The following is a 14,153-nucleotide window of genomic DNA, read 5'->3' on the forward strand; positions in this document are numbered from 1 at the left end:
AAGGCCAAGATCTTTTCTAAGTGGGATTTTGTTAAATAGCATATATTGGGGTTAGGCAGAAGGGAAGCCCGGCTTATAGGAAGATACCAAGGAGATCCAAAATAAAAATTCTACCAACTAGATCTTTATTCACTTGGCAAGATATTAAGCCTCAACTATGCACCAAGGGCAATGTATGTAGTAGTTAATAAATGCCACATTTCTGCCTTCATAGAGCTTATAGTCTCATGTAAAAGGACAGACAATAAACAGAATATATATGCTAGATGGTGACATCTAGGAGTCAGCCTGATGAAGCCAAGGAAGGGCACCATGAGCCCTGGTGCGGGGACGGTTGCCACTCTACATGGGGCCCTTAGGGACCTCTCCAGTGGGGTGCTTCACAGAACAGAAACCTGAAGAAAATGAGTGAATCACGTGGGCATCTGTGAGACCATTCCAGGTGGAGGGGTGGTACGGCTGCAAGAGAGAATACACAGGGAGTTTGAAGAGCGCCAGGCAGGCCAGTTTGGCTGGAACAGAGTGATGGGTGGGGACAGGGGATAGTAAATGAGAAGAGCAGGTCACGCAGGGTCTTATGTGCTGATGTAAGGACTGACTTTGTTTTAAGTACAATGGGAGGCCAGTGGAAGGTGTTTTAAAGAGACCTTTCTGACTGTAGAGAATAGATTGTATGAGGTTAAGGGTAGAAGCAGAGACAAGTTAGCAAACTCCAAGTGAGGAATCTGGGTACCTCGGGAGGGCAGCAGGTGGACAGCGGTGCTCAGCACAGCTACCGTGAAGGGATGGCTGGTCGGAGTCGCCCACGGATGGGCTGTGGTGAACGAGAGGGGAGTCAGGGCTGCTGACTCCACAGCCTGTAAGCCTCTGTCCCTTGCTTCTAGAGGGACAGAGAGGGTTGCAGGAGAAACCGTTGGGTTGTTTAGGCAGGGGGAAAGTGAGAACCGGAAACTGGGAGTTCTGGCATTTTAAATATGAGGTGCCTGTAATATATCCAAGTGGAGATATTAAGGTATCATATGTAATTCTTTGGGATTTGAAACTGGAGGTAAATTTGGGAGTCACTGGTGTATAAATGGTATTTTAAGTCATGGGAGAATGAGATCATCTGAGGAGTGGGAAGAAACAGAAACACAAGAACTCACCCTGCCCTGGCTGGGTAGCTAAGTTCTTTGGTGTATCGTCCCAGTAGGCCAAGGTTGCAGGTTTGATCCCTGGTCAGGGCACATACAAGAAACAACCAGTGGCCCTGGCTGGTGTGGCTCAGTGGACTGAGAGCTGGCCTGTGAAATAAACGGTCACCGGCTGGATTCCCAGTCAGGGCACATGCCTGGGTGTGTGAGAAGCAACCACACATTGAATTTGTCTTCCTCGCCTTCCCTTCCCCTCTCTCTAAAAATAAATAAAATCTAAAACAAAATTTTCTAAATTAAAAAGAAAAACAGTGAGTGCTTGAACAAGTGGAACAACAAATTGATGTTTCTCTCCCTTTCTTCCTCTAAAGTCAATAAATAAAAAGAACTGATCCTTAGGGCCTTCCAATGTATAGAGACTGGAGACGAAAGGAGGAGCCAGCAAAGAAGACTGAGAAGGAAAAGCCAATGATACAGGAGGAGTAAGAAGAATGGGACCGCAGAAACCGAAAGAAGAAAGTGTTTCTGTAGGGGAGCGGTCAGCTGTGTGCCTCCTGGGCCGAGATTCTCTTTGGACTCAAAGAGCCAAGTGGACACACCCTTAGGAGTCACCGCTTCTGGTTCGGTTCCTAGGTATACAGACAAAAGCAAAGACGACTAAAAAACCCCAGCGCTGACAGGTGCAAGGATGGTGAGGGTCCCAGATGCCCTGGCATGAGCAGAACTGCAGTAAACATATGAGGTTCTATTTCAGTGTCATTTCCCTTTATTTACTTACTACTACTTGTATGTTCCTTACCAAGCAGTAATCTGGGCCCTGGGGGTATGAGATGAACTTGACACAGCGGGGGAAGAGGGGTAATTCCATCTAAACAGCAAGATCACACTACAATCCATTAAAACCATGCTAGTGAAAAGTGGGTATGATAGAAGGAGGCTTTTATTTCTGAGAAAAATACCTATATAAGATGTAGCTCAGGGAGCAACAGAAAAGGTTAATTATCAAAAAGTTAAGACACAAACTATCCCTGTGCTCTCCAAGTTCAATGGCACAGAGACCTCCATTCCCGCACAAACCGAAGACGGCCTCCTTCGGTGCAAAGAGAACAGAGAAACAGTGGTGATCTCTCGTACTCACCATCGCACATACAATCAGTGAGTAACTCCAGAGGACAGATAAGGCACTTTGTTTTTAATTCTTTCCATTTCTTCAGAATTAATCAAGGCCCGGTCCTCTGGTACTGTGAAGTTGTGCGGCTTCAGCCGGCCGGGTGGCCGTCAGAGCGCCACGGTCCTGAGCAGACTCCTTGCCGCACTCTGCCCACCTGCCCACGTGCATTCTGACTTCTCGGTGACCTTTCCACAGCATGACCAGTGCGGGCGGCCAGGGTGGCCTTTGTGTCCATGGCCACAGCCCAGGTACCCACCTGCGTGGTACAAAGAGCAGACAGGAAAACACCATCAGAGGAAAGTCAGCAGTTATCATGGAAATTAAAGCTCCCGGCCACATTCAAGGCTCCTGGATGTGGAAACATCTAACACACACTTGGAGCGAGGAACAAGCTGTCGGATGCCTCTGCGGTCAGAGGACTCCGGGACTGGTGACAGCAAACCAGTTGAGGTCAGCTGAAGTTCTGAGACAAGGGCCCTTCAACACTGCTGACTCAAGGAGATGAACTGCTCTGGATTTTAACCCCAAAATAATCAAAATAAAAGAGAAGGTAGAGTAGTGGAAATAAAAAGGAAGGTAGATTCTGAAGTTTTTATACTAAAGGGTCAAAAGCTTCTCTTAAGGCCTCATTAGAGTAAGGACACGATAGAATAAAAAAACACAACCTAGATCTCTTGCCTCAGCTCACCCGCCTTCCCCCAAGAGAGGAGCCAGGGCTGGTGCACTCGGTTTAATCATTCGCTCCCCCACCCCTGCCTTGTTTGCAACTTTAACCTTTTTAAAGGAACAGGATGGGTTAACACTTTTTATGCTGCCAGGATGCTGGGAAGGGCGGAAACAGGAAACCAGGTATCGGGGAGAAGCACAGGGCTCATGGGGCTGGTGAACTGGATCAAAACGAAAAGAGCTCAGAATGTGTAAGCTTGCTGTTTCAATGTTCAGAACAAAGAAGCTTTAAACAGAAGTTTTAGAATGGTGGTACTTTTATCCACAGTCTATATTCTTTTTTTTAAATGTTCAACCAAGGATATGTATATTGCTTTTAGAGAGAGAAAGGGAGAGAAACATCTATCAGTTGCCTCTCGTCTGTGCTCTCATATGTCTGCAACCTAGGTGTGTGCCCTGATCGGGGTCAAACCCACAATCTCTGGTGTTCAGGACATTCCAACCAACTGAGCCAGGGCCAGGCTAGATTCTTACAAACAAACCTAAGTCATATTCCAAACCTAGTGTCTGTGCAGTCGCTCACTCCCGCTGCTGGAGATGGTCCCAGCAGGGAAGGACTTTGAAGAGCTACTGGCCCTCCTTACCTGGCATGGTGCCCCCGCAGGCACAGCGAGTGGTTTTCTGGCCTCCACTGGAGCAGAATGTGCAGCAGTGAAACACGCCTGGGTGTGAGCGGTGCCTTTTCCTCACGGTCATGGTGAATGGCGAGCCCTTCGGTGTTCAGACCAAGAGCAAAGAACAGCACCTTACGTGTGAGTCAACAGGAACGTGCTGAGCATCACATATGCTAACGGAGTGCAGGTCACAGGGCCTGCCCTTGGACAAGCACGGCGGGAGGGAAACACTAGAGGACATAACTAGCTGCGCGCCCTGCTGCACGGGGCCAGATCCCATGCAGAAGAGTCTGTGCTGCCCTCCCGTCACCCAGACTGCCTGATGCCCTAGTGACCCTAGCGCTTTCTTGTCACTGACTTCGGTCTCGATCTTCTCCATTCTTTTTTTTTTTTTAATCCTCACTCTCACCGGAGGGTATGTGTATTGACTTTGAGAGGAGGGGGCGGGAGAGACATGAATAAGTTGCCTGCTGCACATGCTCCAACCAGGGACTGAACCCACAGCCTAGGTGTGTGCCCTGGCTGGGCATCAAAACCACCACCTTTGGTGTATGGGGTGATGATGCTCTGAGTGACCCACCCAAGGGCTACCTTCTCCATTCCCAAGGAATCTCAGGAATGAGTCTATGGCGCCACAGCCATAGACTGTGACATCCTGTGGTCCTTTCTCCAGTTTCTCAGCCACACACCTTCTTCCCTCACACACTGAGCTGCCTCCTTTCCTCCTATCCTTCCTGGATGTATCTGTTTGCCCATCTACTTATTCCAGGACAGTGAAGAGATTTGCAAGGGAGAAAGTTTAAGAATGTGGTTAATAATTTTCTAATTAGAAACTCTTCTACCTGCCCCCTCTCCTTCAAGGATAAGTTCCACTCCAGTTTCTAGCCTGTGTTGAGCAATTGATATTCTGTAAGTTCCTGCAGTCTAAGAGCAAAAGGTGAGAGTCTGGTGCCTTAGAAGCTTCTCAGATGTTAAATCTCTCTGCCTTTAAAGAGTTTACAATCTATTTTTAAAACAACTTGGCATTAAAAAAAATGGGGTCATATTCTGATTTTGCTGTGCAGGTCCTGTGCATTTTGGCAAGTCTGGTTTCTCAGTCTACCTAATTGGATGATGACCTCTATGCCTGAATGGTCTGGAAGAAAAATGAAGTGCCACGTGCAAAAACACCTGAACAGAGCGGGCACACTAGGTGGCAGGCAGTGAGTGGTTAGTGACTAGCAGGTCCCCTGGTGTGCAGACCACAGGTGCATCATGTCATGGCTCCACGTGGTATTTTAGTGTCCTGTCGGTGTTGCTGTCTGTCTGGGGGGACCACTGAGTACTCAGACGTCAGCAGAGAGATTCTGCCAGATGTGTTGAGTATGGCCCCAATTTTCAAAAATTCATCATCTCTAACCAGAAAGTATAACACTTATCTGTGGAGGTGGTAACAGATAAGCATATATGTAAACAGAGGAGAGAATCACGTGGGCAGTGGATGGTCAGACAGACAGAGGACCAGTGAGAGGAGAGGGTGTTCCAGGAAGTCCCCGTCTGGTCGTTGCCTGAGCAAAGCTGAGCATCCTGAGCTACATCATATCTCACAACTGTGCACTCTTGTCTGCTGGTAGACTGTCCCCTGTGATAAAGGCGTCTTTCCCAAACTAAGAGTTCCCACAAGCCAACTGGGAGAAGGGTAAAATACAAGCATAACTGCCAGGAGATGAAAACAGGACTAGAGTTTTCAGAGTCTCTGGCATCCTCTAATATGAACGAGTCGCAAAATCTGGGCCATTTTAATGGCAAGGGAAGTAAGGCCCCTATTCAGTCCCTCTACACAGCTGATCCACGTGCTAAGGTGACAGAACCCAGGGGCCAGGGTGATCCGAGCTCAGGGAAGGACACGCGCAGGTCTCACCCACCTGCACGTGCTGCTCCTTGACACAGACCAACACAGTGTAGACGCCGGGTTCCTTGGGGGTAAAGGAAACGCAGTACGTCCCATCCTTGTTGTCTTGCACCGTCGTTCTGACTGGACTGGATGGAGACAGAGTTCCAAAAAGCCACTCACTCTCCCAGCCTCGTTCAGTTGCCCACTATTTCAGGATGTAAGCTCTGCCATTAAATCCGATCTTAATTTTGAATGTCTCCCAAGCAGGACGCCACTTCTACTCGTCTCAGAAATTAATTTCACGACAGAAGGGAAGCGACGTAAATGTTAATTCAGTATGCTGCACACGGATGAACCCCTTGAAAACTGTACGCTCTCTCCGACTGGCTTCTGCTCTGCCCTCCTGCACTTTGTCACCCCTTCCCTCCAATTCCAGAGCCACATAACTCGGCTCCCAGTACAATTTAGGAGCTGAATTTTCTTTTTAAATTTTATTTTTAGAGACAAGGGACAGGAGGGGGAAAGAGGGAGACAGACATCGATGCGAGAGAGAAACAGCGACTGGGTTGCCTTTGCTATGTGGCCCGTAGGGACCGACCCCGCACCCCTGGGCCCCGACTGGGAATCCAACTGGCGCCCTTTCTCTTTGCAGGATGACACCCAACCAGCCGGGCCACACCAGTCAGGGCCAGGGGGGCCGATTTTGAGAAGGGCACCATTCAGTCTGATACAGAATATCTTTCAGTCTATTCAAAGCTTGGGGTGAAGACAGCTGGGGGAGCAGAGCAGACCTTGGGAAGAAAATTGAATACAGGCCTAAAACCTGCACGAGAAAACACCTGGCCCAGTGGTCACATCACATTTTCAGTAGCACCACAAGGACACAGGCAGTAACGACCGCAGTGACAAGTCCACCATTGCTAAGGACCTCAGGTTTCCAGTTCCATCACTGCTTATTACTACGCGACTCGGTGGTACATACCTGTCCTTCTTATCTTTCGGAACAACTGCAACTTGAATGTCGTCCCCTCCCCTGCCCATGCTCTCTCCCTCTGCGTCCTTACAAAGCAGGGTGAAAGAGGTTGTCTGTTTCTCCCGGGCTCTGTGGAGATCTGCAGGAGATAAACGGGCAGTCCTCACCTTCCAGGCCACCTGCAGTGACTCCCTTGCCAGATCAGACACCATCTCACTTTTTGTCTTTAGAGCAAGAGGTGGTGCTTCCTGTTCACGGGGCTCACCCTGTCCCCTTCCTTCTCTCTTCCCATCCTGTCTCCCAGATCATTCCTCCCGGGAGGCTCTCCTGGTGAGTCTGGTTCTCAGCCAGCAGCGGCTTTTGGATCACAGGATCCTGGCCCTGAACTTCAGCCCCAAGGAAGCTTTGAAAATACTCAGGATTGGCCTAAGTATTTAGAGAAGAAAACCTCTGGACCCTGTGAGGGTGGCTAGTAACCCCAAAACTACCTTCCCTCAGCTGCAGACACTGCTGGAACAGGCTTGGACTCCATGCTGTGGTAGCTCACACCAAGGCTGAGGGGATACTCACAGGGACACAACATCATACTTAAAAAAATAATTAGACCTCTTGTTTGAGCTGAGGCCCCTCCCAAGGAAAGAGGCAGACCTGGTTCAGTGAGTTCGGTCGTCCACTCTCCTATCCCCACAGCCCCTCATCCAGCAGTCAGATGAGACGGGGCTTCTTTAAGGTTAAGTGCCTGCCCGTGAGGTCCATGGAGAGGCTCACGAAGGGTCTAAGAGTCTCCTGAACCCTATGCCCAAGGAGTGTTTCTTGGGGAATGGTCATTCTCAGAGGGATCTGTGACCTCCAGACAGTTCCCAACTCCTGGGCCAGAGTCGGCAGGATTCTAGCATACAGCCTTCCTTCAGGGATGACCTACCTATGTGTGAATGACGTGCTTCCTTTAGAACAGAACTCTGTGGTCAGATGATGCTGTGGCCCCTGCTGAACGAAGGGCCTACCGTATTCTTTTCACTGCCAATGGTATGTGGCTTGTGTGCACCAAAAAGGGCACAGGGGAAAGTAGGCCGTCATCTCTCTCTCACTCCTCTGAAACTCTCTCCAGAACTCGGCCCAAGCAGTCCGGGGCCTGGCACGCTCCTCTCCGAGCGCTCAGGACTCTGCCCTGCCCTGAAGTCTGTGCTGTTACCTCCCGTGGGCACCGTCTCTGCTCTGTCTTCTGACAGAAACAGCATGGCCCTTGAGTTCCTTGGCAGGCCCTTGATCCCTTTCCAGTATTTCTCAACTGGAAAGGGATCAAGCCTCCTGCTAGGGATATAAACTGCACCCTGACCAGGACAAATCACGAAAGGCAAGGGAGGGGACCATTGTCCTTTAGTAGGGGGCTGTGCCTAGCTGAAGGAAGGCCTGGCTGAAAAAGCCACACATCTTTAAAAACCATGTCCCTGTGCACCACCCCTCAATGCCAGTGGGCAGTGGCTTCCTACCTTCTCCTTGAAGGACACATTTGGTGGGATCCACCTCTTTGGTATTGATGACCCCATAAACTTCATAGCCGTGGCACCGGCCTGCTTTCTCCTGAGGAGAGAAGCATATCTTATCGTTTATTCTGGGGTGGGCACTGTATTCAACTTGGTTCAGCTTCATGAGCCGCTCCACCACCACCCCCTTGGTGATGAGGATCTCCAAGTCAGAGCCACAGGTCAGCAAGTGCTCAGTGAACTCCACTCCGGTGCGCATGTCTGCCAGCAGCTGCTCCAGCTGCGCCTTCTGCAGCTGTAGGGAGTTCTCCTTCTGGACCCGTATGTCTTCCAGCTGCTTCAGCAGCTTGTCCCGATGCTCCTCGATGGCCTTGACGTAGCCCTCGGAGAATGCCCGGACGTCGGCCGCCACGGCGTCCACTCGCTGCTGGAGGGCACTGCCTGTCTCCTTGATCTGTGCCAGGGTGTCCTCCAGGGCCTCCACATGGGGCTGGGTGTCCTTGAGGAGCTCCCGCACGGAGTCCCCATGCTTGTGGATAACGTTGCTGGTGAAGTCACAGGGGTGTTCCCGGTGCTCACCCACCACGCAGTCGCGGCACACGGGCCGGTCACACAGCTCACAGAACAGCCTCAGTTCCTCCGCAGGGTGAGCGGGGCACAGAATGGCTTTCCCAATCCGGCTGTAGCCTTTCAAGTCTTCTAGGTCCACCATGGTGTGGTAAGTGGTTTTCTTCTGCCGCCTAGGGAAGAGGAAATCGGGGAAACTGTTTCCCATTCCAGCTGGGAAACAGTCCAGCAGTGCTGAGCGCGTGGGCTCAGAAGTCACGCAAACCTGAGTTCAGTTCCTCGCTATAACCTCATACTCACTCCATGACCCTCCCCAATTCCTGCTCCTCACCTGTGCAGGGGGGAGAGTACAACAGCCGCAGCCTGCCCCCACCCAGCAAGGGAGAGGTGAGAGCAAGGTGAAAACCAGCACTGAGAAACTAACCGGGCCAGATGGCATAGCAGAAAACCCCAGGCAATTGAAAAACAGCTGGCCCTGACAGAACGTGTCCCTCAGCTTTTACCTGGAGTTTGGGAGGCATTTCCTGTGGCCAGCACCTAGATCACCCAAAGCATCAAGGTAGAATTTTCCTCAACAAGGGTTATCAACACCAGAAAGAGTAAAATCAGTGGCCAGAATCAAAGCTCTTAGTTCCCCTCTCCTGTAGCCCTCCAGAGATTGGGGGGCATCCCTAGGAACCATGGGGACTGTTCCAGCCACTTGAAGCTTCCGTGCCTGTTCTGGCACCCAAGCAGAGGCTGGAGAGAAAACAGGGACAGCTGTTGAGCTGGCAGCAGGGCAGTCACAATTCAATCACTAGTTAAAAATAGAAAGACTGAAGACTACAGACTTGTTCTGTGGGTGAGGCCAGAGAATCAACCGAAGGCTGACTTTACAGTCTAATTGTGGCTAATCCTAAAACCTTGGCTATTTTACAGTCTGATGTCCTGGAATGGGGGAGGGGGTTGAAAAGGGGCAAAGATTCACATGACAAACTGTTCACCAAAATGCCATAAAAGACACAGTTGGCACCCAGAGAGCACCTAGCTGCCCACCTCACCAAGCTTGAGTCTCTAGGGTACAAGGCAAAGGCTGAGGTGGGGCCCTGTCAATCAGCACCTTACACTGGGAAGGCAGCATGGATTCGTAGAAAGTAGAGAATGCAGGCAGATCTGGGTTTAAAATGCAGTTGTTATATACTACGTACCAGCTGTGGGACCTTGGCAAATCACATATTGTTGAGTGTGTTTCCTCAATAAATAGGAGTGGAGACAGTGCCTACTTTTCGCTAAGAGGTGCAAGGATCAGAAGAGATCGAAGCAGGGGCTACACTATTCTGTTCATTCTCCTGTTTCTCCAGCACCTGGTACAATTAGCCAGCAGACAAAGGACTGATGATTCAAGGACACTGAATGTGCTTTGCAAACTGACAAGGACTATGCAAGCCTTTGACACTGTTATTACTGTTAACTACCATATACAAGGCTGCAGGGGTTACCAACCATTCTGGAGTATTTGCTAGCGCATCGTAGATTGCTCTTTGTCCTTCTATGGCATTCGAGAAAGCTTTCCATCTGCTCACCAAGGAGGGATTTCTCCGTCCCAACACCCCTTTGCACTCTGCTTTTAAGCCACACCAGGTTGAAGTATCCCATCTTTACCTATGCGCCTGGCAGCAGAAATGGCAGAGATTGGCTTTGCAGGTCTGACACCTCTTCTCCACTTCCCTGTCGCTGCACAGGTCACACACCAGGCCCTGGCCTTCCCCACGCAGATTCTCCAGCATCACATCATTCATGGCCAGGTGATCTATGGTTAAAGCCTTCACTCCTCCCATGGGCAGGTCCACCTGAGCATCACATACCGGGCAGAGGATGCCGATCTGCGGCTGCAGGCCGCGAGGCTTGAGTTCCTGGAATACTGACCCCTCAGAGCTTGTGTCAGAGTCTCCCCCTCTGATGTCCACTACCGAGAAGGGTTCCAGCCGCTCCAGACACTTGGTGCAAACTGTGTGCAAACAAGGCAAGAGCCTGGGAGTTTTGAAAAGCCCCATGCACGACGGGCAGTGAGTCTTGCCTCGGTTCCCAAGGGCAGGCCCATTGGGGAGTTTGCCCACGAAGCCCAGCAGCGGCTTCCTCTTTTCTGACATATTCCCCACGTTTATGCCCAGTATCAGAAATGGCGCTGAACAGTTCTGTAATGAAGTAGGTGATTAAGCTCACCGGAAAAGAAAGTTTCCAAAGCTTGAACAGAGACCATGGGGACTCGCTCTTTAACAAATGAAAGGGCAAAAGGGAAGAGGATTCCTCAAAGGAACCGCTCACAGATCTGCTCAGGAGGGTCCCCTCCTTTCCACCGCATCCCATACCAGACACGCCCACGCCCTCCTGCGTCCCACCAAGTCCGCCCCTGAAGCGCTTCCAGGTCTAGGTCTCGAGTTAGTCTTGCTGCCGCCTCCCTGGACCCCTGCACCCTTCAAGCCTTCCACTGCTACCCCCGCTCCCTGCCCACCCCCTCCCCACTGGACCCGCGCCCGACACGCGACAAGCGCCCCCCTCGCCCCCCGTGATGAGATAGGGCGTCTCCCTCTCCTTCCCCCGGACCCGGCCCTTCGGGGAGGGCACGCAGCAGGAGGAGAATGCCGCGAGCCGCACCGGCTCCTCGGTGGCCTCCGCCTTCCCAGGTGTGGACCCAAGGTGCTGAACGGCTCTGGTCCCTCTTCGCACCAATCCCAGCCCTCTTCTCAAGCGACTCCAATCACCGTCGAAGAAGGGCGGCCTTCGCCGCTGGGGGCCCCGGCCGCCTTCCAGAGTGACACCACCAGCATCCAATAAGCTTTGGAAATCCCACATCTTCGCTGGTCCACTCAGGCCAGGAGGGGAGAACCAAACTGAGAGCCGTAGGCGGGAGGGCTCGGAGCTCAGGGGCGGGACAAAGCCAGGAGGGGATTGAGCAGCATAGTACAGCCAGCGTCACCACTCTACAGGGATTGTCCTTCTCTTTATAACTGTGTTGACCAGAGAGGCCAGAGAACCATAAACAAAGTCACGCCGACTTGCTTCGGGGGCAGCCTCCTTTGTGCCCTCGGATTGGGCCCACAAACCCACACTTGGCTCTCCCATTGGTGAGTGGGGCTGTCAGTCATCGCAGGGTATTCTGGGAGTTGTAGGATGAAGCGTTTTTCTGGTTCCGGAGGCCTCGGATGCGAAGACGGAAGTTCCTACTCCGCGAGGTGTGACCCTCAGGCGTAGGGTGCCCTCTGCGAGGGCCTCGGCACCTGGTTACTCCCTGGTCTTTTCCGGGACTAAGGGCCCCTCAGGCCTTCGTTCTGAGACCCGTTGAACCCAGGGCCGGCAAGGAGGCCTTCTTGAGGCCAACGCCGGGAGCTCCCGATTTTTGGGTCTGGAGAAGCCGCTCTTTCACCCATTTGGGCCAGGGGTGCAAATGACCCCAGGGGTTAAGCGTTTGTCACCCAGAATTCTACAGTAATGCATAATAGAATCGGAGCAGGTTTGTCCCGCCGTTTGTAGCGGTCAATCAGCGAGGGCCCATGACTGGTCATAATGGGATAGTGGAGGGTGTCAAGGAAGGATGACACCCTCCTTTGTGGGCTCACTAATTGGGAAGACGAACTCCTTGAGCGCCCGTCATGTCTCTGTCTCCTCCTTCAAGTGTCCTTACGGCAGTGCCCTGGTTCGGCGGTGCCGGCGCTTTGCTACACCTGGGCTCTGGAACCTGTGTCTCCCAAGATCCCGGAATTGGTGGCACCAGCGCCTTACCCTCCAGGGTTCTCCGTTATCTCCAGCCGCCTAAGCCTGCCTAGTAGGTTCCATTTTCTCACCGCTTGCTTTGTTCATGACCTTCCCTGTTTGATTGGTTTCACTGATGTCTTCGTTTTCCATTTCTACTGTAGGCGCAGTGCCTAGCCTAAGCTTTAAAAAATACGGAAATCTGAAAAAATGAAACTCAAACTTGTCAGCTCCAAAATATGGGGGGAAAACCCTATTTACAAAAATCGAAATGTTTAGCTGTTTCCAAAATGCATATAACATGTCAATGAGTCCAGTGCCACCTATACAGGGTGAGGCAAAAATAGGTTTACAGTTTGTATGGAAAATAATGCAATAGTAAATAATAATATAAAAATGAACTCTCCTATTCACAACTGTAAACCTACATCTGCCTCCACCCTGTATATAAAAAGTACATGTGATTCCCAAAAGTAAGCATGCCTGCTAATGTCTTAAATAGTCCTTACCTGGATTTCTTCAGCTTCTCGTCCTCTCCACACCTGCCCTGACTCAGAGTCTGCTTGCCCCAGCCAGTGTGCTGCAGTAAGTCACAGACTGTGCGAACTTGCGTTTGCTGTGCATTCTCACTCCAAACTTCACCTCAGCCCTCCCTGATGGCGGTGATGCTTCTCCTCATCTCTTATTCATGCACTATCTCATTTCCCACTTAGGTGTTCCAAGCTTCTCTTGTTTAAGAAGTGCTTTGTAATTTATATGTGCATTGTCTTGTTTAATCTTTTAACAACTCTAAGAGCAGTCTGGTGGCCAGCCCAAGGTAATATGTGTGATGACCTGAACTCAGTCTTATGAGGCCATGGTCCAGATTCTACCCCAACCACTTCTACCCTTCCTTTCCCAGCTTTATTAAGCATCTCAGCAGCTTATGTAAAGAGAGAGAGAGAGACAGACAGAGAGAGAGAGAACGAGAGAGAGAGAGAGACTCTCAGCTTTTAACTGAGTAAGAAAAGCAAAGGTATTTGGAAAACTTCACTTTCCACTTAAAAATCTGATTGATCGTCTCTCCTCTCGTACCTCTCCTACCTCTCCTACCTCTCCTACCTGCCTTTCTTCTAGTCCAAGGTCAGATTGAAGACCTTTGCCCTTTAATCCCAGCCTCCCCTCCCTCCTTAAATTTTGCTTCCTTCTTGACTTCTGAAATACTCTACCTTCCTGGCATTCTTACCTCTTGGGCTGCTTCTCACACTCTCTTTCCTCACTGGTTCCCCTTTGTCCACTTTATGCCCTACCTTTTCTCTCTACATTTTCTCTTAGCACAGGTGACTCCCAGGTCCCCACTTTCAGTACTAACCTCCTCCTAAGCTTTGATCACAACCATTTATTATAAATCTGCACCCAAGTGTGTCTCCATCACCTAAGTCCCACATGTCTTAAACTTCATTGACCTTTTTTGCTCATTAAACTGTGCTGTCTGGATTTTATTCTCTTGAAGATACCATCATTCTCCCTTCCCTCCAGTTTGAAACTTTATAGTGTTCCTGGCCTCCTTCTTCTTTTTCCATATCCAGGCAGGTACCAATTTCTTTCCATCCTCACTGCCAACACCTTACCATGTAGAAGTTTAGGATGATACAGAACTTGATCATCCTCACCTCACGTATTACAATAGTCTCTGAATTATCCTTCCCCTCCATTTTTTTCAATTGATCCTACACAGTTTTTCCAAATTAATTGTAAAACATGTAAAAACATGGTGCAAGTCAGTCTCCATTCTAAAAGCATCAGCAGCTCCTTATCTCCACAGGGTGAAATCTGGCTTCCTTAATAGATCCACAAAACTGGCCTGTTAGTTATTCCCTAAGCATTACTAAGCTTCCTTATTG

General features: G+C 50.4%; 1 protein-coding gene across 3 annotated transcripts; it reads right to left on the minus strand.

The window, feature by feature from the left end:
* Window positions 1-1,533: 1,533 nt before the first annotated feature.
* TRIM45 (tripartite motif containing 45) lies at window positions 1,534-11,397 on the minus strand. Of its 3 annotated transcripts, XM_037038879.1 has the most exons (7): window positions 11,176-11,397; window positions 10,183-10,433; window positions 7,981-8,714; window positions 6,500-6,629; window positions 5,549-5,663; window positions 3,615-3,775; window positions 1,534-2,560 (listed from the first exon to the last, which is right to left on the minus strand). In XM_037038879.1, the coding sequence occupies exons 1-7, from the start codon at window positions 11,371-11,373 to the stop codon at window positions 2,350-2,352; spliced, it is 1,800 nt and encodes a 599-aa protein (XP_036894774.1). In that variant the 5' UTR covers window positions 11,374-11,397; the 3' UTR covers window positions 1,534-2,349. The 3 variants fall into 3 exon arrangements, with proteins under 3 accessions (XP_036894774.1, XP_036894773.1, XP_036894775.1); XM_037038878.1 differs by lacking the exon at window positions 11,176-11,397 and having other exon boundaries at window positions 10,183-11,007; XM_037038880.1 differs by lacking the exon at window positions 11,176-11,397 and having other exon boundaries at window positions 1,535-2,560; window positions 3,615-3,741; window positions 10,183-11,007.
* Between the last annotated feature and the right edge of the window lie 2,756 nt (window positions 11,398-14,153).

The sequence above is a fragment of the Sturnira hondurensis genome, unplaced genomic scaffold (genome assembly GCF_014824575.4).
Source record: "Sturnira hondurensis isolate 20B ecotype Veracruz unplaced genomic scaffold, ASM1482457v3 Scaffold0024822, whole genome shotgun sequence".
NCBI lineage: Eukaryota > Metazoa > Chordata > Mammalia > Chiroptera > Phyllostomidae > Sturnira > Sturnira hondurensis.

Bases quoted from the DNA above. Each gene is read 5' to 3' on its own strand.
- TRIM45 (XM_037038878.1), bottom strand. From the start codon at position 10,670: ATGTCAGAAAAGAGGAAGCCGCTGCTGGGCTTCGTGGGCAAACTCCCC. The intron at 6,630-7,980 runs GTAGGAAGCCAC...TATCTCCTGCAG, and splicing joins ATGTGTCCTTCAAGGAGAAG to ATCTCCACAGAGCCCGGGAG. The intron at 2,561-3,614 runs GTAAGGAGGGCC...TGTACCACGCAG, and splicing joins CTGCGGGGGCACCATGCCAG to GTGGGTACCTGGGCTGTGGC.